Source organism: Diadema antillarum, unplaced genomic scaffold (genome assembly GCF_040938485.1).
Source record: "Diadema antillarum isolate AM-2024a unplaced genomic scaffold, OU_Dant_1.0 seq00001394_RagTag, whole genome shotgun sequence".
NCBI classification, from domain to species: domain Eukaryota; kingdom Metazoa; phylum Echinodermata; class Echinoidea; order Diadematoida; family Diadematidae; genus Diadema; species Diadema antillarum.
The window spans coordinates 340,969-363,818 of record NW_027272149.1 but is presented as its reverse complement, the minus strand read 5'-3'; the positions used below and the strand labels follow the sequence as shown (position 1 = coordinate 363,818).

General features: G+C 37.4%; 1 protein-coding gene across 2 annotated transcripts; it reads right to left on the bottom strand.

The window, feature by feature from the left end:
• Positions 1-590: 590 nt before the first annotated feature.
• On the bottom strand, positions 591-22,500 carry LOC139708987 (uncharacterized). 2 transcript variants are annotated; one of them, XM_071620955.1, is made up of 9 exons: positions 22,217-22,500; positions 19,283-20,811; positions 17,823-17,984; positions 16,412-16,594; positions 8,314-8,499; positions 7,469-7,657; positions 5,753-5,932; positions 3,345-3,518; positions 591-1,781 (listed from the first exon to the last, which is right to left on the bottom strand). In XM_071620955.1, the coding sequence occupies exons 2-9, from the start codon at positions 20,798-20,800 to the stop codon at positions 1,725-1,727; spliced, it is 2,649 nt and encodes an 882-aa protein (XP_071477056.1). In that variant the 5' UTR covers positions 20,801-20,811; positions 22,217-22,500; the 3' UTR covers positions 591-1,724. The 2 variants fall into 2 exon arrangements, with proteins under 2 accessions (XP_071477056.1, XP_071477057.1); XM_071620956.1 differs by having other exon boundaries at positions 22,325-22,500.
• Positions 22,501-22,850: the final 350 nt, after the last annotated feature.

The window sequence follows — 22,850 nt, the reverse complement described above, 5'->3', positions numbered from 1 at the left end:
AAAACATTGTCATGTGCATTCACAAAGAATGGCAGATGTCCATGAAGCCTTCGAACTTGAATGTACGGTAGGAGATTGTGGCCACCATGCTTGAGAACAGGTGTGGACACATAAAGAAAGGAAGGCACCGAGGGTAAAACAACACGGAAAAAAACCCACACACTTTGCATGACATTTAAAGAAACACTTAATGCCATTTTGCTAGCATCAGTGCACAATGGCATTTTTCGTATGCCTATGATTATCTGAACAGAATATTGTACAAAGTGTGTGACGCCTGACTGCAGTCAACTTTACCGCTTATCACTATGTAATAAAAGATGTAAATTGTGTTCAAACGAAAACACTCTTCCATATAAATGTACAACATTAAATACAATACTAAAATATCATTGCTGTTCCATTCTGTTATTTCGAGCTTGAAATAAAACTTCCATGACATTTGATCTTGGAATCCACAAATGTACGAGTTCTCAGATCAGTGGTACAACTCGTTAAAGCTCTCTGAGACTCACTGTGACTTCGTCCATTAAAGGTTTTTCATCTTCCTTTTTTCATCTCCTCTTCTCGCTTTTTTTTCTGCAGGGTTTTTGCAATTTCTAATTTTGGTATATACATCCCCCAATTCGCCAAGAGTTCTCAGATCAGCAGGCCAACTCGTTGAGGCTCTCTGAGACTCTCTGTGATTTCATCCATTATTGACTTTTCATCTTCATCTTTTCATCTCCTCTTCAACGTTGTTTTCTGCGTGTATTTGTAATTTCGAATTTGTGTATACATGCACCAGTTAGCCAGGAGTTCTCAGATCAGCAGTGCAACTCGTTGAGGTTCTCTGAGACTCACTGTGTCTTTGTTCGTTAATGGCTTTTCGTCTTCATCTTTTCATCTCTTTTACATCATGCAGAACTCTCCCATTGCCTTCCCACTCTCTTAAAATGATCGATTTTTGAATGTCTTCCTCAAAACGACTCTTCGTCGTCGAGGACACCCTCCCTTTCCTTACATCTCCTGTTTCTAATCCTCTCCTTGCTTCATTGAGTTTAAGTAAGAACGCTGTGACTTTTTGTTGTTTAGGGTTAAATCTCTCCTGATTTTTCGACACCATTATCCGGGCTGTTTTTATCTCCTTCCTGGTGTACGTTCCCTTATCCTCCATGTCATCCAGAGTATCCGTTAACAAGTATACGTATTTAAATCTTATCTGGTTCAGGTTCTTTCGGGAAAGATCCACCGTCTTTTATGCTTGGAAACAGTTTTTCCATGACAATGTCATCTACGCTATATACTGTAATGACAGAAAGTCAATCTGCGTGCGACAATGATAATGGCATGTAGAGATTAAACTAGAATAGGGGAATATCAAAGATCAAAAGCGTGTGAAAGACCTGTAATAAGATATTCTACTCTTTACATCTGTTGTGGGTCAAAACGCGAGGAAAATGCTCATACCAAAGTTGAAATAGGTAGAGATAATCAAGTATAGTTTTGAAACTACTTCATACAGCGCACTATAGAAATGGACATGACTCATTTATTTTGTTCCCATTAATACCTGCCAATGGGGATGTACACACATCTTGAAGACTTAACGTATGGATGATTAAAATTAAAGGCATACTTTTCTTGTGCACTAAACCATCTGATACCGAATGTGTGTCACATTCAGTAGATTAAAGGAAAATCCAGATGCTTAAGAATAATGTACATACTTGCGTCGTACATCTTTACTTGCCACGGAGGAAGGTGGTCAGCGGCTTATCATTGACGATAATGTCCTCAATCTAAAACGTGTACAAAGTGAACGGAGACGGTTAGAGTGTCGGAAATTAATTCTCAAATATTCAAAGACGCTGGTCAAAGAAATAGAAAGTGTGAACCTTAGTGGACAGGAAATAACAAATCCCAGAGAATATCGAAATACAAAAGAGCAAAAAGTGTAGCTAAATACTGGCGAACAACAGTAATAATTATTGAAACGGTACAAAAAAGACATTGTTTTCATGAATTAACGCATTTAATTTGACAAAACCCTATAACCTAAAAATTCTATTTAGCAATGTCTCACACGGATTAGCATACAAAATACACAAAGTAAACATAGTAAATATAAATATATATTTCAATTCAATTCAATTCATGCTTTATTTCATTTTTCGAAAAGAACATAAACATTTCACTTTCTTTGGTAACAGAGAATAAGGTTGCATAGTCAAGACAAAGTAAATTGAGAAAAATAAAATCGAGGAACCTTGGAATAAGAAATACGTTGTAATGAAACTTGACTGAAGTGATAAAGACGACATAATACGTAAGACATCGAAAAATGGAGGGACCCACTAAAAAGACAATGCTTGTAGAATGTTGGCCCCTCAGGTACAGAATGTCAATAGAAATTGAACTGATGCAAAAAGGGGAAGAAAGACTGGGAATAAAGTAAAAAAGAAAAAAGTCTGGAAGCCCTCTAGGAAGATAGAGTATCAAACAGACATACATACTCAGGCGAGTAAACAGAAAACGAAACTGGGACGGCGAAACTAATAAAGGGGGACTCATAGACAAGACAGGAAGACAATACAACGGACAGAAAGACAGAACAGATCCAGTGATCCTCGACAGAATTCATTGAAAAAAAAATGATGGGATGCGTGAAAAGGATACATAAATCTATATATCTTATATAAATCTATATATCTTATATATATTTATAATCTATATAAAAATCTATATATCCATCATTATTGCAAACTAGAGAAAATGGGGGCAATCTCTTCAGATTATCCTTTATTGGGAAGGGCCGCAGATGTCACAAACTGTTGCGGCCGCAACAACCGCTAAGACTTCAGAATTATACTCCCGCATATCAGGTGTGAATTATATAACACCTGAAGAGATCCTCGTCAATTGATTTTTTTTTTTTTTTGACATTGATCATTCGGCCCATTTCACTATGACGTCATCATCCGTGCAATTGTGGCTCCATTCACCGTGCAGTTTTGGATCCATATGATTTGCTCCATTGCACTCTCGCTGAGAGTCCGGAACACTACGCGGATTAAACGCTTGAGCTGACGAGCGTGTGTGTTTGGGACAGCCTGCGCGCTAGAGTAAAGCGCTCAGTGAGCACTCTCGCGATCTCATGTTTCTAGGTCTCAATAAAGCATCAAATGACAAGGATCTATTCTAGGCGTTATAAAAAAAAAATGAATGTTTTCCATTCGTGAAATGTTTGATCCATTCACTTCATGAAACATTCTGTCCATTGCACACAGAGACATTATTATTCTTGTGTGATAATTATTTCCCCCATTTTTCCACCGACACTAAACACATCATAAGACACTTACTTTACAGCTTGAGGTCTCTAAAGCAAATATTGTGAAGAATGTCCGAGGCAGGTTTTTGCATTTGATACGGGCGCTTTGAAGATGGGGCATACAGCACAAAAATTTAGCAAAGCCTCCTGCTGCTATTGTTGCTCCTGACCAACCTTCGGTAAGCTCTATCGAAAATTCGCGGATCTGAAGGAAATATAGAAGAAAAACCAAACAAATATAGGCCTACACATTTTCAAGCACACTTAATTATTTTTGCTCTCTCCCCGCCATGGATTTTCATATTTTTCTGTGTGTAATGAAACCCATCCGGACATTGAAAGAGACATGACTCTCCATCATAAAGATAACTATAAATCAATCGTCGCAAAGATGAACACGACATGATACTAGAGTATAGTAAGCATGGACCAGGAGAAGCGCAGGTGTTTTAAATCATGAAAGTAGGAAAGGTTTCTTTAATACTCTGTGGTGTGTCAGTGATTGCCGCCGATCGTGAAGTCTGACTGAAATTGGCACTGCGAGAGATGAGAAGAATAATTGGTTGATTTGTAACCATGGTCTCTTTTCACGCCACGAGTCTAATTATGATTAAACGAGTTCGATTTAAATACAATTAATGGTAATAATACTAAGGGTTGACACGCATTACATTATACAGTCAACACTTTACCCCATCCCACCCCCCCCCCCCCACTTTTATTCATCCCGCAAGTACGCAAGTGGTATTAAAAACAAATAAATAGAGATCTTTAAGTGTCAACGCGGTAAGGTTATGTTTTTGCGCTTATGACCCCCCCCCCCCCTCCATTCTTTTTTTTTTTTTTTGCTTCTTAGCTTTTGAAACCCGGAAGTACCCCCCCCCCCCCCCTCCGCCGGCCCTGGTTAAAATGTATTACATTTAGAGTTGTTATTACAGATATGTAGAGTTAAGATATTACATTTAGTGCTGATAGTACATTTAGGATGATTCACGTCCTAGACCCCGTTTACAGTGCAGGGCTGGGCCGAGCCGCTGCCGAGCCTAGCCCCAATTGCGGGGCCGAGCCCCGCAATTTTGTCCGTTTACACTGCCGGGCTCGGCCGCGCTTTTGATTCAAACATTTCAATACTTTGTCGTATTGGCGCTCTGCTTGTAAACAAAACGCAATTTGGTATTGTCTCGTTTTCAGACCCTTTGCCAACTGAATTCCGTGGCGACGAAGTCGCCGTTCGGGTAAAGGCCTTTGCCGAAGGAAAAAAAAAATCCTTTGCAGGACAAAACACCTTAAATTATACTAGTTTTCGACGTTGAGGGGGTTAATATCCTGAACAGCGAAATAGTACAGGCAGAGGGTTTGGAAGCCAGACTAAAATTGGCCGCGCATTTGGCTCAGTTTGCGTTTACACTGAAAAAAGGCCGGGCTCGGACGCGACTCGGCCTCGGCCGAGACCACCTCCAGAGCGTGGCCAAATGCGAGGCCAAAAAAAAAAAAAAAAAAAAAAAAAAAAAAAAAAAATTGGCCTCGCATTTGGCCTTTTGCACGTTTACACTGAAATGAAGGTGCGGCCGAGCCGCGGCCGAGCCTCGCACTGTAAACGGTGTCTTACATAATACGACGGTTCGGATGACCGCGAACGTAATGCGTGCAGTCAACAAACCGTGGTCGTATATCGGACGCATAGACTTTGTGCGTGATCTTTTGATATACGGCGGTTCGTTGACCGCAAGTACAGTGCGCGCGGTCAATAAAATTGTCGTAACATAGTAAATGGCAACGGTCCTTGCAAACCGAAAAAAAAAGAATGTATGTGTAGATCTCTCGCGATTTTTAAAATAATTCCTAACAATACGATTCAATGAATACAACACACATTAGAGTAAGAATCAAACTCTTACATGTTGCAAAAATGGTAATGCCAGACATAAAAGTGTAGCAATCACGATCATAAAAATGAGGTAAATTTCAAACGCGATTATCTTGAAATGTCATTCTTATTTGAAAATTTGATATATAGCTGTTCGGGTGGCCGCCGACGAATTGATACATTCAAGCAGTCCCTTTGAAGAAAAAAAAAACAAAAAAAAAAACATTTTTTTAAATGCTTTTGTTTCTCAATGACTCTGGAACCATCAGGATTGTGATAAATTTTATTTAGAAACAGCTGATGTCGATAAAAAAAAAAACTTCACTATTTTGATCGCAAAATATGAAATGTGTATGTGCTTTTTAGGCATGTTTAAAGCTCTGACCTTATATCAGATGGGTATAGTTGGGAGTGATTATGCTCCTTGTCTCGGCAGCACTTAAAAAACAAAAACAAACCATGAACGAATGATAATGATAAAAATAACACGTCATAATATTATAAAAATATTTGATGCCGATTATATCTTACAAATGAAACATATTCACGGGGCACAGTTAGATGTTACGCACCTGACAGGACTCCGCAAACGCCATTGCTGTGATGAAGAAATCCTCGTGAAGCAAGTATTGTACACTAAAGGTCGAAAGACGAGGCAAAGTACACACCCAACGGGCCAAATCTTTGCTCGCAGAGGACGCATGTCCAGCATCGGTGCACCAGACTTGAAAGGTCAACGTCAAATTTTGTATCTGCAGAAATACCCACCAACCAAGTAATGTACAGGCCAAATTACAAAATTCATACAACACATTTACCTGAATGTCAATAGAAAAATCTTACCAAAACAAACAAACAAATATATAAATGGACAGAACAAATATTTGCATGTAAATGCACTTAGATTCCAGTATCCGTGAAAACAGCGTGAAATATGCCGCGAAACAATTCCATGCATTCATGGACATGGGAATAAAAACAAGCCTTTCCTTAAAGGGTAAAAAGATTGTAAAGTATTGGTGGAGATAAGAATTTGGCTTCTACCTTTTTGCGAGATTAATGATTTATCACAGAGCCTACCATTTTACGAGGAACTAAAAGTTTTTTTTTTTTGTTCATGGAAATCAGGTTTGGAATAACTGAAACATCTACAAATCCAGTAAAACAAAGCGATCGTAATAAAGTGTGGGTCCCACACTTTATTAGAATCGCTCTTTTTTTAGATACCTCTGCCATTTCAAAAATCAATTTTCATCAAATAAACGTTGAAGTCCTCATAAAATTACATGCTCTTTAATATTTCATTAGAGGTTTCTCATTATCTCCCCCCCCCCCAAAAAAAAAAAACACCTCAAATTAGGTTTCAACCAATATGATACGATCCCTTTAAATCAAAAGATGTCTTAATATCGATTTTTTTTTTATTTCTCGAACTTGCTTTCCCTGTCTTTTTGTCTGCTTCTCTCTCTCTCTCTCTCTTCCTGCCCATACGAATGTTCAATCTTTGGAGCATCTCTTCGTCCCGTTCATCAAGTCAAAGATTAATAACGTAATATGAAGTGTGTGTGTGTGTGTGTGTGTGTGTGTGTGTGTGTGTGTGTGTGTGTGTGTTTGCAGATGTCATCCCTCAACCATCTGAAGCAAACCTTTTAACCACACACTCCATGGTTAAAAGGTTTGCTTCAGATGGTCGAGGTGGTATATTCAATATACTACACAGACCATGAAAGAATGCATCCGTGGCTCACTTAATATATTCCAGTCACGCAGAACCACAATTCAATTACATGACAACTTGCTCAGTAAGTTCACTTATGCAAAATCTATGCGGCTTTTTTCCTTTTTATTTATTTTGTCGTGCTTTTTCCAGCACCAAATCACGCATACTTATGTGAGGGCACTATACCTTCATCTTTATCAACTGTGATTTGTTAGGTATTTTGAGATTATTATGACTCCTTATTACTACAAGTATGGAGTGTATAACTCTATAGACACTGCAGAGCCCATAAATGTTTATGTGTAAGATAAATATTGTCAGAGGTGTAATATGGTACAAAGAAAAATGAAAATAAAAGCTGGTCAGCAAGCAGTGTTTTGTGACAACAGTCTTAAGCTGAAGTGTGAATGAGTAACTACTGCTACAGTGTGCAATAGGTACTCAGTGAGGGTCGCCGCGTATACTTGCACTAACGGAAATAAACATAACACACATTTTGGTGAAACACATGTGCATTTATTTAGTCGTCTGATGGAATGAAAATCACACCTAGTCTAATAGGACGTACCTGACATGATGATGCCGAGGCGACGGCTGCTGCGAGGAATTGTTGACCACCATCCAGATAGAGGCAATTCAGATTGAAGCTTTGAAGACTTGGCATAGTTGATACCCATTGGGCTAATTCAGCCCCCATCGAGGATTGATGTTCAGAACCGCCATCCCAGCTGTCGAAAGCCAGCTCCAGATCTTGTATCTGGAGAAAAGGAAAAGAAACAAAAAATAACTTAACAAACCAAAATATGGCGCAAACATGACCAATATACTCTAATGTAGATATAATCCTGTTGATAAAATGTCTGTGAACAAAAACAACGTTGATGCAAAAGCGTGAAGGCACAAACAATTTCGTAACGTATTCATACAAATATTACATTCAAATGTTATTGTCACATGATTATTGCGGGATCTCTCTTCACTTTTCGCTTTTACACCTTCTCGTAGTCGTACCCTTGCACGCTATCGCAATACGATTGAGAAACTCAGTAAAGAAATCGACGGTGCAACATGTGGCTCCCAATTATAGATCTCATCCTCGACGTTATGCATGTTTGCATGTTTTCTTCTTGTTTACTTCCAAACGCACACAATCATGCTATGTGGAAACAGGCTGAGGTCAAGTGCGCGAATGAAGAACTGTACTCATTATTTTCTTTGGTTTTTATTTCTTTTCTCTCTTCTTTGGCGAAAAAGAAAACACAATGTATAGATATACCTAGGGACCGTCGGTACTCACATGGAATGACTGGAATAAACGTAATAAAAAAATATTCAGACATATAATCACCGTTTCAACCAAAAAAAAAAAAAAAAGGGAATTCGTACGTAGTCAGACGTTACAGCAATCAGTACCTGGCATGATGATGCTGAGGCGATGGCTTCTGAGAGGAAATCGCAGTCGAGATTGCAACAAGTCAGACTGAATCTCAAAAGACTTGACATATTGGATACCCACTTTGCAAAGTAACCTCCCACCGAGGACTGATGTCGAGAACTGTCATCCCAGCTGCCAACTAAAACCAAATTCAGGTCTTGTATCTGGATAGAAAAAGAGCGAACGGAAATAAAGCATAAACATTATTAACTAGGACTCATAAAGGGTGATTGAATGTGTTTTCATGAATGTTCATTTGTGAGAAATGGGTGTGGCCTCTTTGGCCTTCGTTGGAGGAGGAGAGGATGGATCGAGACTGGGATGATGGCGCTTCGGTCAAGGGAAGTATAAGGTTTTGTTGTTTTAATTATATAGTGTGATATGGTGGTGGTGAATTGTGTGTTGTCAGAACGTGTGACATGATGTTGTTGTGCCACCAATATTTTCCTCTCTCCCGCAAAAGTTGCTTGGTTAGTTGGGTTGGTTTATTTCTGCATTTTCTTCCTCCAAATACAATAGCAAATGAAAACAAAGTGATGCAGAGTATGCAAAAAGGAGAATTTAACATACAAATCAATACAAGAAATGTCATTTTCATAACAACATCAGTTTGTAATGGCATATGAATCAAAACAGTATCATTAAGGCATACTATATTTATGAACAAAGGAGAAATCAATACAAGGGACCGTCATCATAAGCAAAGCTTGACGTCGATGAAGCTCTACCTATTATGTAATACGAATATAATACAACACCAATTATAAATCTACTTCTAAAACTCTTAATATACTTAACATACGAATGGTCCAGGTGCAGCGACCCAGAAAAAAATGACTTAGTTCAACCCACCCGGCAGAAAAGGTTTGACTGCATGGGGTGGTCGGTTGGACCCTCTGGAACACCCCTATAGGTAGTATGTGATATCAAATTGTGGTATCAATGAAATTTTACAGGCCATCTTAGTTGCGACATGACCATATTCTTCGAGGAAGCGTCTGCGCACACTAAGACTACTACACGTACCACTAGCACTGCTACAGGCGCCAATGCCAGTGGTGCGTGTTATAGTCTTAGCGTACAAAGACTTTTTCCGCGACAAACATCGGTTTTTGCCTGCAAACTAACTTTCACGCTAAGCTGAGGTCGGTGTAGTGTAGTTTCCAGACGTTTTTATTTCGTCTTTTATTTCTCCGAGTTGAAGCAAGCCAAGTGAGAGTGCATACCCAGCGATTGTGACGCCCGAACCGTTTGTTTTTTTTTTTTTTTTTTGGCAATCATTGAGCATGCACCCTCACACGGCTTAGCGCAATACAGCGGGCTTCTGCACAATACACAAGCTGTAACTCAGAGAAATAAAGGCGAAATAAAAACAGCTAGAAATTAAGACTAGGGTCGGTAACGCTTGTCGCTATTGGGGCACTGAAAATGACAAAATTATCACAGTTTTTGCATTTATTTCATGAAGGATTCATCGAAACACCTTAAAACTATATATGTGCATGTTGCTAGAGATGTCAGCAATACAATGGGATACATTGTAAGGTATAATATTGTGCATGGTTACCATGGTAACCGGATGCCTACAGGTGATTGGTAACTCCCAAAAATATCTGGAATTTAGACAGGTTTGTTTCTTTTGCCTTTCGTGCACATCACTCATTGAAGATGAGCTCTACACTGTAAAATTAGTCTGGATAAAAAGGGAAAAGACGCCCAAGATTTTTCCCTCATTCTCTCCTCAGCATTAATTCATTACTGCACGTTTTGAATAAAATTTACATATCATGATATTTCATTTCATTCTATATATATATATATATATATATATATATATATATATACATTTTACAATAGCTAACGAACACAAAAGTATGCTTAATTCTTTGATGGATAATCCAGCGCACGTGTATATTCCTTCTTTAGAAAGGAATTTATCAATATTCTTGAATAAACTTCCTTTAAGAACATAAACAATCAATTGCTTTCCTCTGCTCTTTTCCAGGATTGTTTTGAATAACCATCGCTCTGTAAATACTCGAAAGAGCTACTATAGAATATTGGCTTTGCTTTCTGTATTCATCTTATTTTTATGGGAAATTTGTGTCCATACATTATTAAAAACTATATACATTTGCCTATGCTTTGAAGTCAAATTTGTGTTGAAAGTACGACGGATGCAACTTTTTCATGCATTTTACTATTCGGAAATGATATTTTTCTTTCAATGGCCGTTTATTATGCCTTTGCTTACAAAATTTGCTGTAACTTGAGAATGCTTCAAAATATTCTTCACATATGTCGTACACTTTATGCAGAAGGAAGGACATGCTTATTGAGCTTTTTGAAATTATGGGATTTAGTTTTTGAGTTATTGACAACTAAATTCTGATTGGATAATACTGGTTGCCATGGCAACAGGGAAATTTTTTTTAATGAAAATCAATAAAAAAGTGTGTGGTTTTTTTATTGCATCTATAAGATTAAAAAAGAACAATGTTTGCAGCAGCAGGAGGCATTTTGGGGGTTACCAGTCACCTTTAGGCATCCGGTTACCATGGTAACCATGCACAATATTATAACTTACAATGAATCCCATTGTATGGATGACATCTCTAGCAACATGTACATATATAGTTTTATGCAGTTTTGATGAATTCTTCATGAAATAAATGCAAAAACTGTGTGAGTTTGTCGTTTTCAGTGCCCCAAATAGCGACAAGCGTTTACCGACCTTAGTCTTAATATTTAGCCGTTTCTTCGTCTCTATTTCTCTGAGTTGCAGCTTGTGTATTATGCAGAAGCCCGCTGTATATATTGCGCTAAGTGGAGTGAGAGCAAACACCCAGTGATTGCGATTCGGTCGTCACAATCACCGGGTATGCACTCTCACTCGGCTTGCTTGAACTCTTGAAATAAAGACGAAATAAAAACGGCTAGAAACTACACTACACCTAACCCAGCTTGGCGTGAAAAAGTTAGTTTGCAGGCAAAACCCTTGTTTATCGAAGAAAAGGTATATGCATGCTAAGACTACTACACGCAGCACTGGCACTGGCGCCTGTAGCAGTGCTAGTGGTGCGTGTAATAGTCTTGGCGTGCGCAGACTCTTTTACATTTGTTCCAACAAATCATGATGAAAAGTGGCCAGTAAAATTCTACTGACACCACAATTTGGAACCACATACTACCTGGGGATGTTCATAGAGGTCCCATCTACCACCTTGTCTGGTCAAACCTTTTCTGCGGGGTAGGTTGAACGAACTCCTTAATCAAGCCTCTTACAGGAATTAGCGCCTTGACTAGAAGAGTTTGTTCGCAAAAACCGATAAGTCCATTTTGAAGATTTTAAAGTACGGTGTCTGTCATAAAGTACTAAATAACACTTTTTGAATGTTATATTCGTCACAACATATAAAGGTACATTTTTGAAGTTATGGTCAAAAGAAGCAAAAATTTTCTCATTATTCTCTTTATTTTTCTTGACCCTTAATCGCAAATATCTTCATTTGGCAAATATGGACTTATCGGTTTTTGCAAAAAAAAAACTCCTCATATTTTGCTATTACAAAGGAAAAACAACGGAAAAGAAAAAAGTGACTTGGCACTTTCAAGAAAAAAAAGAAAACATAAAAAAAACTTTGTTGCTGAAGCATTGTAGGGGCAAATGAAGACTTGTGACATACAATATAATTATACAAATATTCATTTTCACAAGATTGTTGCAGGATTTTCCATTGTATTTCTCCGTTACTCTTTGTCGATTGGGCAGCTTCAACCGTGGCCAGTGAGATAAATCCATTTATTATATATTATGTGTTAAATTATCTTTAATAAAAATGAAAATGATATGTGAAAATACATGAGAAAACGAACAAAAAGTCGCACCCTTTAATTTGACATGATAACTCAAAACAGGTGAATTGGGTCAACCGAGTCAATCTTTAGTTGTTGTTTTTTTTTCGATTTTCTAAAAGACCTATCCTTTTTGTACATTATTCTTAAATTTGGGATCATAGCATGAATGGGAAAATGTGTTTTCAGCAGTTTTTCTAGAACCTTTTTTTTTTTTGGGGGGGGGGGGAGAAGAATGATCAGCAATATCTTTAAGATGCCCTCTTTCATTTCTTGAAATCCTTCCGTACTCTTCACTTTCGAATCTAATAACGTCTATAAGGATAATGCTACTGCTATGATATTTGGCATTAATTGTGGACATAAATAGTTTACAAAGCATGCTTAATTTCAGCTTAGTTAAATAATTTCTTCATTCTTGCTGCTCCGTTTGTTATATCCTGTATTTTGTCCATCTCATCACACAGCTAGCACTGTTGTCGGCTTGGTAAAGATTAAGCGCTTTAATGGACCGTGTGCTTCAGAGCCTCTTTTCTCCGTTCAAACTTTTCCAGAGTGTGTGCTTTCTTTTCAGTATTTAGATTCAGTTAGGGCAGTCCATTTGAAGTAAACTATGCATCATTTTGAAGCTTAGAGTTTTCTTAACTGAAAATCATTGTCCTGTGACTTGTTGTTAGATTTGGGATGCAAGATCACATAAAAGGTAAAATTTGATATGTAAAGTGATTTATGAATACAGATTTGGCGTAATTATTCCTAGGAGAATGGTAAACGCCATATTAATTCAAACAACAACAACAAGACATTAGCAGTAATCGCTACACCGAGCAGCGTCGGCGGGGCCTGCAGCCGTCCCTGCGGCCCCTCCGGCCGTGCTGATTGCTGTATAGCAGTTATTCTCGAATCACAGACACAGGGGATATAAACCGAGACCGCACTGGCTTAAGGCTAGAGCGCCCCTGATAAGTGAAATTTATTTTTTTTCTATGAAATCTTTTATCGACTTGTTCACCAGATGGTGTTTGGACTTTTTGGCAATAGAAGTGCCCAAGAAGAAAAATAATAACGAGTTAATCATGATAATAATAATAATAATAATAATGGCATTAATAAGTAAATAAAATGCGCCTCGGCGTGTAAAATAATTCGGCAAAACGTCCCTGCTATTTCCCATCATAGGCGATTTAAATTACTAGAGAGGAACTGTTTAAACAGTTAAAGTCTCTCTTCAGGCAGGCATTGCATGTGTGGCTTAACCTCTGCCCCACAACTGAAATTGGATTAATCTGTATCCGAAAAATTCGAATCGTTACATATATCTCTCTATCTTTTAATCTGTGAATGATCGTATGTCATGAACTTTTCATGATTAACCGTTACCCATATGTCCCTAATTTCCCTGCGTAATACAGTACATTGCCTTCTCAAGCTTCTTTGTTTGTTACTATAGACATTGACTCCGACTCTTTTGGTCGATTTTCAGACTCTCTTTTTATATTTTCAAATAACAAGTGTTTAAATAAGAATAGTTTTACAAGTTTAGATATAGTTTTGTTTAAAGCCAAACTAGCGTCTGCAGATTGGAGTAACGTCTTTAATGAGGATGAAGTGAATAATTCTTTTAATAATTTTCTAGATTTGTGCAATACTTGATATGATTCAGTTGTGTTTTTTTTAAGAAAAAGAATGATTATAAAAAAAAAGTCCCTATGTAGTCACGGTTAAATAAGTTCTTGTTGAAATGTGTGAATAAAAGAAATGTTATTTTATAATATAAAAAGAATCCTAGTGATTCTAATAAGACTTTAGTACGTTGAATATAAACATATCTCGTTGAGTGTTTCACGTTTTAAAAAGAAAGAATATTTTATTAAGCAATTTGATAAATGTTATGAAAATATTAAAGCAACATGGAGAGGGATTGATAACGTTTTTAATACGGATAATTCCCACATTATTAGGGAAAACAATATAGGTATTGGAATTGAAAGAAAAAAAATCATCACATTATAGCTGAGGAATCTAATAATTACTTTGTGAATATAGGTTCTGATTTGGTGAAATAATTATTGCTCCCTTCAAATTCATTTTACACTTTTCTCCATAATTCCATCTCTGAATCGTTATTTTTAACACCACAAATAAAAATGAAGTTTTAAAATATGACAAAGCCAGTGAAATTAAAAGTAATTTGGATTTTGATAATATTTCGAATAATATATGAAAAGGTGTTGCTTTGGAAATAATTTCTCCTTTGGTATACATTTTCAATCTGTCAATTGATAGTGGTATCGCACCCTCAATGATGAAAATAGCAAAGATTATACCGTTGTTGCTTTTTTTAAGGGACATCCTTTAATTTTCTCAAACAATATCTTTATATATATATATATATATATATATATCTTTTTTTCTCAAATACTTCACCAAAAAAGTTGATTTTATTAAGAAAAAAAATATATCTCTTTAAACGCAATTTGGTTTTGGTGTAAAAAAAACACTCACCTTTACATGATATGCTATATTATTTAACTGAAACAAGAACAACAAAAAATGTTTCTTGAATAGATAATCATGAACACATTGTGGTTGTGCTTCTGGACATCTCCAAGGCCTTCGACACGATTGACTACGAAATTCTTCTCTACAAATTAGATTATTACGGGGTACGTGTGAAGGCCTTGGAGTGGGTCAGAAGTTGCCCGTCTGGTAGGCAGCAATATGTTTATTCAAATAATAATGAATCGTCTTTACAACATATAACATGCGGTGTTCCTCAAGGATCGTTAATAAGGGCCCTTACTTTCCTTTGTTATATCAATTACATAACATATTCTTCTAAACTTTTGACTTTTCTTTCATTTGCTGATCTAGATGTTTAGATTTTTCTCATAAAGACCCCAACATACTAAACATACTAAAGAATTGTGTTTTTTTTTTAAACTGGACTCAAGCAAACAAATTATCGTTGAATATTCGAAAAAAGAAAATCATTATATATAAGATGTTACTTATTGACTCTTGAGAAACTTTTTTTTTCAAGGGAAATTTGTTTTTAATAAGAACCTTATATGTCCTGTACTTTCAACATAATTTTTCGTTTTTTTTATTGACGACAATTTGAATTTAAATACTCGCCTCGTTTAATTGAATAAATTGATTTTAGGAAATGCCGGTCTTTAATATCTATGAATTAAATCAATTTTGTTTTTCGCCTTAAAACATTACTGATGTTATATTCAACTAGGATTTTGTCATATTTAATGGAATAATGGGGAAGCTCAGCTACGACGAATATTACGATACGTTGGTTGGTTGTTCAACAAATAATGTTAAAATGTATTTACGGATTAATTTATACACACATACTTATCCGCTTTTTAAGTACAATTTTAAAGATAGGCGATATGTATTCAATGAACTTAGGATCGTGATGTATGATTTGAATAATTGTGATTTGCCTGAAGTTTGGAGTTTTTATTCAAGAAAAATACAGAAATACATAGATACCCTACACGACAGAGTGGTATGTTTTATATACTGAAAACTAAATTACGAATATTACAGAATACTTTTATTTACAATGGACCAAAATTATTGAATTTATTTTGATAGTGAATTACGTCGAACTCCCGGTAGGTATACATCTAAATGTAAGCTTAAAAAAATAATAAACTTCTTTCGCAACATATTCGTGGTAAAACTTGTAATATGAATTAATTTGATTTTAACAGCAGCTGATTTGAAATTATAGATATTGATATCATTATTTGGCATGATTGTAGAAGAGGTCTAAACATGGTATTAATTCATTTCCTCTAGCATGTGCATTTATGTCTCTATGACGCTTATCAAGGTGTAGTTGCGTGCGTGTAGAGTGCGTGTGTGTGAGTGCTGTGTGGATTGTCTTTAGGGAAACATACTCCTTAAGTATCTGTTTATATGTAGGCTCCATCCAGACACAATTTCATTAATCCGTCATGAACGTACCCTTGAGAATAATTTCAAATGATATTGTGTTATGTAAACGCTTTTGTATTTACTGAACTTGTAACTTATTATCTATGTGTCACTTTACATTGCCATTCACTGATGCTGTAAACACAATACTGTATGATTTGTGTGGACACCTAATAAATGAACTACAATTAAACAAAACATATTACTTGTTTCTTTGAAACGATTTTGCAACGGATCATACTAAGACTTCTTGTGACATACCTGACAGAATGATGCTTCGGCGGCGACTGTTTTGAAGAAATCGAGGTCCACGTTGTTGCATGTCAGTCTGAAAGTTGACAGACTGGGCATCTTACACACCCATTGGGCCATGTCACTCCCTGTCGGGGATTGATCCTGTCGGCTGTCATTCCAGGTATAAATGAACAAACTCAGATCTTGAATCTGTGAAAAAAAAACAATGACACAGTCAAAGTCATGAAATATAAAAAGAAATGTGTTTCAACATAATAACATGAACGCACAATACGTGTATAAGATAAATCACAAGCACTGAAGAAGCCCACTGCACTTATTGTATATGTGGGCATATCCGCGTGATTGCCACAGGCGCATCCAAGAGTAGTCTAATTCTGGACCCTTTTCATCGATTCTTTTTTTCGCCGACTATACGCGGTAGGCTGAGTGAGGACGCGATAACGAGAACTGCGCAACTCTGGACCCTCCAGAACAAGACTTATCCAAGAGCACCACAAAAGTGGTTTTTTTTTTATCTCTCTCTCTCTCTCCTTCTCTTTCTATAATAATGTAACTTTTACGATGCTAGTGGGACCTATTAAAAGAGGAAAGTATGAGTTATACGTGTACGATGATGCAGGAGGCATGTATCCCCTAGCATAATAATCCAAGGACTCTCAGGCGTGTTGCTATAGATTTTTGTGCGGTAACGTCCCCCTGTTGATATATGCTACACTATTCTGAGACAGCAAGGTACTCATGCTTTGGGAAACATGATTTGTATGAAGTCTGTATAACCTTATTTCTTATTTTAAGATTTCTGTTACCCTGGACATGGAATGAACGAAGTTGGAGAGAAATGACAAGATTTGCTTTCACACGCTACTTTCCTCTATTAATGGATGACAACTTCAAGACTGTTTGTATTTCAACTGACCAGTAGCTACAATGTTGTAAAGGCATGACTCCTTCACACAAAACAGTAACAGAATCATAGATTCAATTTTGCAAATCAAGTAGAGAACACCTCTTGATAGTCAAACATCTAATGCAGGCTACATGTACATGTGACGGGAATGAAATTGTTCGAGACGCGTTTAGGTCGGGTTTGTGCGTTTGAGCAGAATATGTAAATTTTCATAATGGCAGAGTTATGGCAGAATTACGACAGAGTTGAGCTTGCGAACGTTGCACATACAGAGTTAAGAGGACGTTGTTATTGCTTGTGCTACAAGTGTGTTGGGAGCAGTTGAGGTGCTGACATTTCAATTAGGAAGGCCTATGATTATAAAACTCATGTGATGGAAGGAAAAGTGAGAGAGAGAGAGAGAGAGAGAGGGAGAGAGAGACAACAACAAAAAAAAACCCAGGTACATTCTGAATAATCATTGCCGTCATAATACACGAATTATGGAACAATCGTTGAAGATCTTACCTGGCATGTTGATGCGCTGTCTGCAAGGATCTTGTAGAAATCCCTGTGGAATCGTGAGTAGCTTATATGTACTTTTCGCAGCACACGGCTCGAGCACATTCCCTCTGCCAGGTCACGTGACATAATCCTTCCGAAGTTGGGATGGTCAATAGATAATGACCGCTAATAGGAGCAAACATTGGTTGATAGAGTGTACGTTATGCTATATAGTCATAGTGGTCGATTAAAATGGGAAAACGCTGAACATTCACTGTCATGTCGTTTTATTGCCCGGGAAAGTGGAAATACAACATAATATATGAAACCCCACACAACTGTAGACGTCACATGGGGAAAAAAAGTTCAGAAGGAAGAAATTACTGATTCTCTGCTTCTATTGAATAACTCCTAGTTTATGGTAATGGATAAAATCCCTGAACATTATATTTTGACCCCTGAAATGTAGTAAACGTAGGGCCTGTATGCGAAATGCCTGGAGATAATAAATTGACCCTATGATTTCGCTTGTATTATGCAAATAGCATACCAATTGTACTTTATACTTTTCTGCCCTACTTTGGCAAAAGGAAGCAAGTGACATATCGATTAAAAATGCTACAAATGAGGAAAATATGTTTTTGGGTAGGCCGGTCAATATGGAAATTTGTGAAGAGAAAGAAAGTCGATATTTGTGCGAGTGATATGGTGATGCATTTATGACAATCAGAATTTTAATAATCCCATAGAAACTCGTTATCATGTAGATTGCTTGGTTTTGTCATTTTCCATGCAATTTAGTGCACTTGGTTTCTTTTGCCACCCGAATGTCTCAGAAATCAAAAAACGTCACTTGCTTCCTTTTGCCAAAGTAGGACAGTTTTGTTGGAAACGTAATAGAATTAAAATAACATGATAGAAGCTGTCGAAAATGGGTCTGATTTCTCTGGAGTGCGAAACAATTGTCCTTTTCTCATTTAGTATGTCACTTTTGTTCTGTCATGGCAAGCCATTGCTTGTATCAGTCAAACTTTTTGAGACCTCTATGGAAGAAATACAAATAGAAATAGAAAGAACTAGAAAAAAAAAAACACCCTACATCACGATATTCGATTTTCATTCACAAGAGAGACGACAAACGGACGTTCGTTTATATCACAGGCCATCTCATCTCACAAAAGTATAATGTTAGGAAGACATTCCAAACCATTTAAAATGAATTTTCCGGACAGCACGGAAGTTTTCCTCTCGGATCACCTAGCAATGACCGACCGTGTAATCACTTCAGATGGCATAACTATAGGGTTAGGGTAAAATAATGCTTTCAAAGATTTTGCTCTCAAGCACTCACAGAGGAACGTTAAGATGCAAACTCAAAGCTGAGTTGCCATTTCACATAGTCTAAGAAATTTGATTCCCGGCTGTATCACTTCATATGTGCATGGTTCCTACTATACTTACTGTGTACAAGCAGTGTCACTTACCACCTGGTTGTTGTGCACTACGAACACAACCCCCGTATTTGTATGTTCTGAAATATAGAATTTCTTTTTTACACTGAATTCTTCCCATCGTTCTCCCAATGCTTTTGCGGCCTCTCCAGTATGGCATTCGAACGCAACGTCAACGCAGAAATCCTGCGCAGCACACTTAGTCAAGCCATTGATGATATCAAGACCCACTTCTTTCCGTAAAGCTGAGGCGAAAAAGAGCAGGTAGCGGAACTCTTTGTGTCGATTTAGAAGTGTTTGCTTCAGCTGGTTGTACTTGACAGGATCATCGGCGTACACATGTTCTACATATATCCCTGCAACATATTCTTGGAACAATTTGCTGGGAAACGACACCCTTGACGCAATTAACGACGGAGTGTCGACATCGCTCCGACGCGGCCCCTTGATTGCCTTCTTTTCCGTTGTCAAAACTCCCACTCTGCAGCATGTTTCCATTGCATCTTGACACTCTTTGAATTGTTCTTCGGGAAATGAAAGATCCCTATGAAGTAAACCGTTCAGCGCTATCTCACCAATGTCTTGGATCGCCCTGCCAGCTTTCCTGAAATGCTCATCAGCCTTATATGTCTCTTTTGATGTGTAGTGTCCTTTCAGGAAAGAAATCATTTCTCCCAAAAGCTCAGAGACCGTTTGCATATCTCGTATTTCTTTTCGTTTTTCTTCACTGGAGTCGCTCCACAGGAGGCAAAGCATAGAACAGTAAATAGGAAACGGAGCCATGTTCGACCAGACGATATCGTTCTCTTTCATGAAACTTATAAAGTTCTCTGTAAGAGTTTCCTTTTGTTTAATTCTAAAGTATTTTTTGACATGATTTGTCAAATTCTCCTCGTTAAATCCATGGACGCTGATAAACGTGTAAGGTTGGAGAAGACACTTCGGCATTTCAAATTCATCTCTTCTCCACGGCCGTGAAGTCACAATCACCTTGCATGACTTGTATTGCTCTAAGTTTAGAATGCGAATGATCTCACTGCTGCTCTTTTCTTCCATTTCGCCCTTGAATTCGTCGAAACCATCAAATACAAGTAGAATTTTACTCGGATTCTTTGCGATATAGTTGTCTATCTGGATTGCGGTTGCTGCATTTGAATCAGAGAGAGAGCGTTTCACGATACCACCGAGACTCATGCCCTCAGTAACATCTCGGAGAGGAATTACGATCACCATGTCTAGACCCTGGAGAATCCTTCCCTGACACCAGTCCCAGGCGATCTTGGAGCAAAGAGTTGTTTTACCAACACCTCCCTCACCATGGATCAGAATGCGATTTGAAAGCCTCCTAGAATTGGACAATAGATCCTCGTACGTTATCGTCTCGCCATATTGGTCTATCAGAGCCAAATCTGTGTAGATTTCATCCAAATCAACGTGATCGCTGAAGTTAGGTGCATCCACTGCGACGTGACGTCGTTCCACACGGTAACAGTCCTTGAGGTCCTTAGTACAGTGCTGCACTAATTGGACCATTGTAGGAGACGATGACATTGTTGCTGATCCTTCAAAGATAATCGAAACAGACGAGATACATTAGAACATTTCACAAGTTAAAGGCATACTTTATCATTTGCAGATGAAACAAAAATCCAGCATTAGTGCTTTTAGATAGTTCTTAAATGTGGGTTTGGGATAGAAACAACCACTGTAAAAATTGAGTATATGAATATAAGAACGACCCAAGTCCATGGAAGACCATTTCGAGTAAACTAAAAAAAAACTTCATATCTTTTTTGTTTGTCCAATAATATTCTATTTAACTGTGATGGGAAGGCAACATTGTATATACAAATTAAAACATATATCATTATGACAATTGACATTAACATTAATTGTGGAGACGCCATTTTGTGTGATGGACTTTGGTCGTTCTTTGATTCATATGGACTTGGGTCGTTCTTTGATTCATATACATGCAATTCTGCTATAGAGATGAGAGAAGGACGAGAGAGGGCGCTATAATATGAATGTAAGAATGACCCAAGTCCTTCATTCTTACATTCATATAAGATTTAACTCATTTATTTCAGGCATTTCCGGGGGTAATTAGGATTTATCATTTATACACAAGATGAGTCCATGCATAAGGTACAATTTCCGATGTCAAACTGAATTTGGCCAAAAATTGGACTTGGGTCGCTCTTATATTCATCTACTCAATTTGAATCCGTATAATCGATGTAAGTAATTTGTTAAATACTCAAAATGTGAACGATAGTTATGATAAGAATGCTTCCAGACTAAACCATATACAGTTATGGTTAAGTGAGCAAAATAGTGATATTTCATTATATTTTAGGCTTTATTGTGAAAAGTTTATATGGTAGGATGTTTTGTGATACAACAGACCTACACATATGCAGCAAATGTGATATCTTGAACATTTTTGATATCACTGCTCCCAAAGGTAATCTGGACCTTTAAAGGGAGCTGGTAGTGAGTAAGGAGGGAAAGATAAATAGAAATTTTAAAAAAGGTGACAGAGGGCGAGAGGGGAAGAGGTATGACAGCGAAATTTCAGTTACCGAATGTAATAAAGCAAGAGGGAACCCTACTGTCACCATCAACCCATTCTCTACAAAATTCTGAAGTCTCCATAAAGCAAACTGCCTATAACATATTCATTTTCATCATTTTTTTTTTTTTTTTTTTGGCGGGGGAGTAGGTCAATGAACTAAAAAGTAGGTAATTCTGGCGTTTTATAGCAATATAAAGCTGATACTACATGGGGAAGGGGAACTAATTTTATTTTTATACACGCAGTTTTCATACAGAAAAAAAAATATTGATAGAAGAAACTCTAATCTTTCTCCCAAAGCTTTCCTGAGATGCATAGCACAAATAAACATGATTTCATTCTACGAATGCAAGCGCTACTGTCTACATCTTAGTAACATTTCATATCACCTGCTAACGTCAATTTAAGAGTGATTCCCTGTGTCCTGTCGACTTTCCTTTCAGCGAGTCTCCCGTAGCCATGCACACGAATGTTTACTCTGAGTGGTCTATGCTAACCTAAAACACTGGTTGTCTAAGACCTCTCGTATAATGTGTCTGCAGAAAGTCCTATCTGCTGTGAATCCGTAGAATTAACCCTCTTTTCAGTCTCCTTGGTCTTCGGCATTAATAGGACACTGAAATGCTTGGCTTTAATCCACGTACGACACACATGAGTGTAAATCGAAGAAGCGGTCTGGCAGTCTGGCATGTACATGGGCGTTGCTCCGTCTGTCTCTTCGAGTGCTTGCTATGAGTGGCACACACACAGTATACCAATTTATGACACTGCAGATTTTAATAATGTGGTCTAAAGTCCAACGAGAAAAAATAAGAGTGTTTGCACATAGAATACGACTATTGACAATGAATTAGAATTGTGCGCAAGATGATGGATTCGTATTGATATTACAGCGCCGATATTGGTTGTTCCTTATTTCATCTGCGCTGTCCAAAGCCAACATATATTGCGATGTTGTTAACCTGTTACATATTGGATTCTGTAATGCCCGTAGACTTACTACACATACATCCAGGTTCCCGT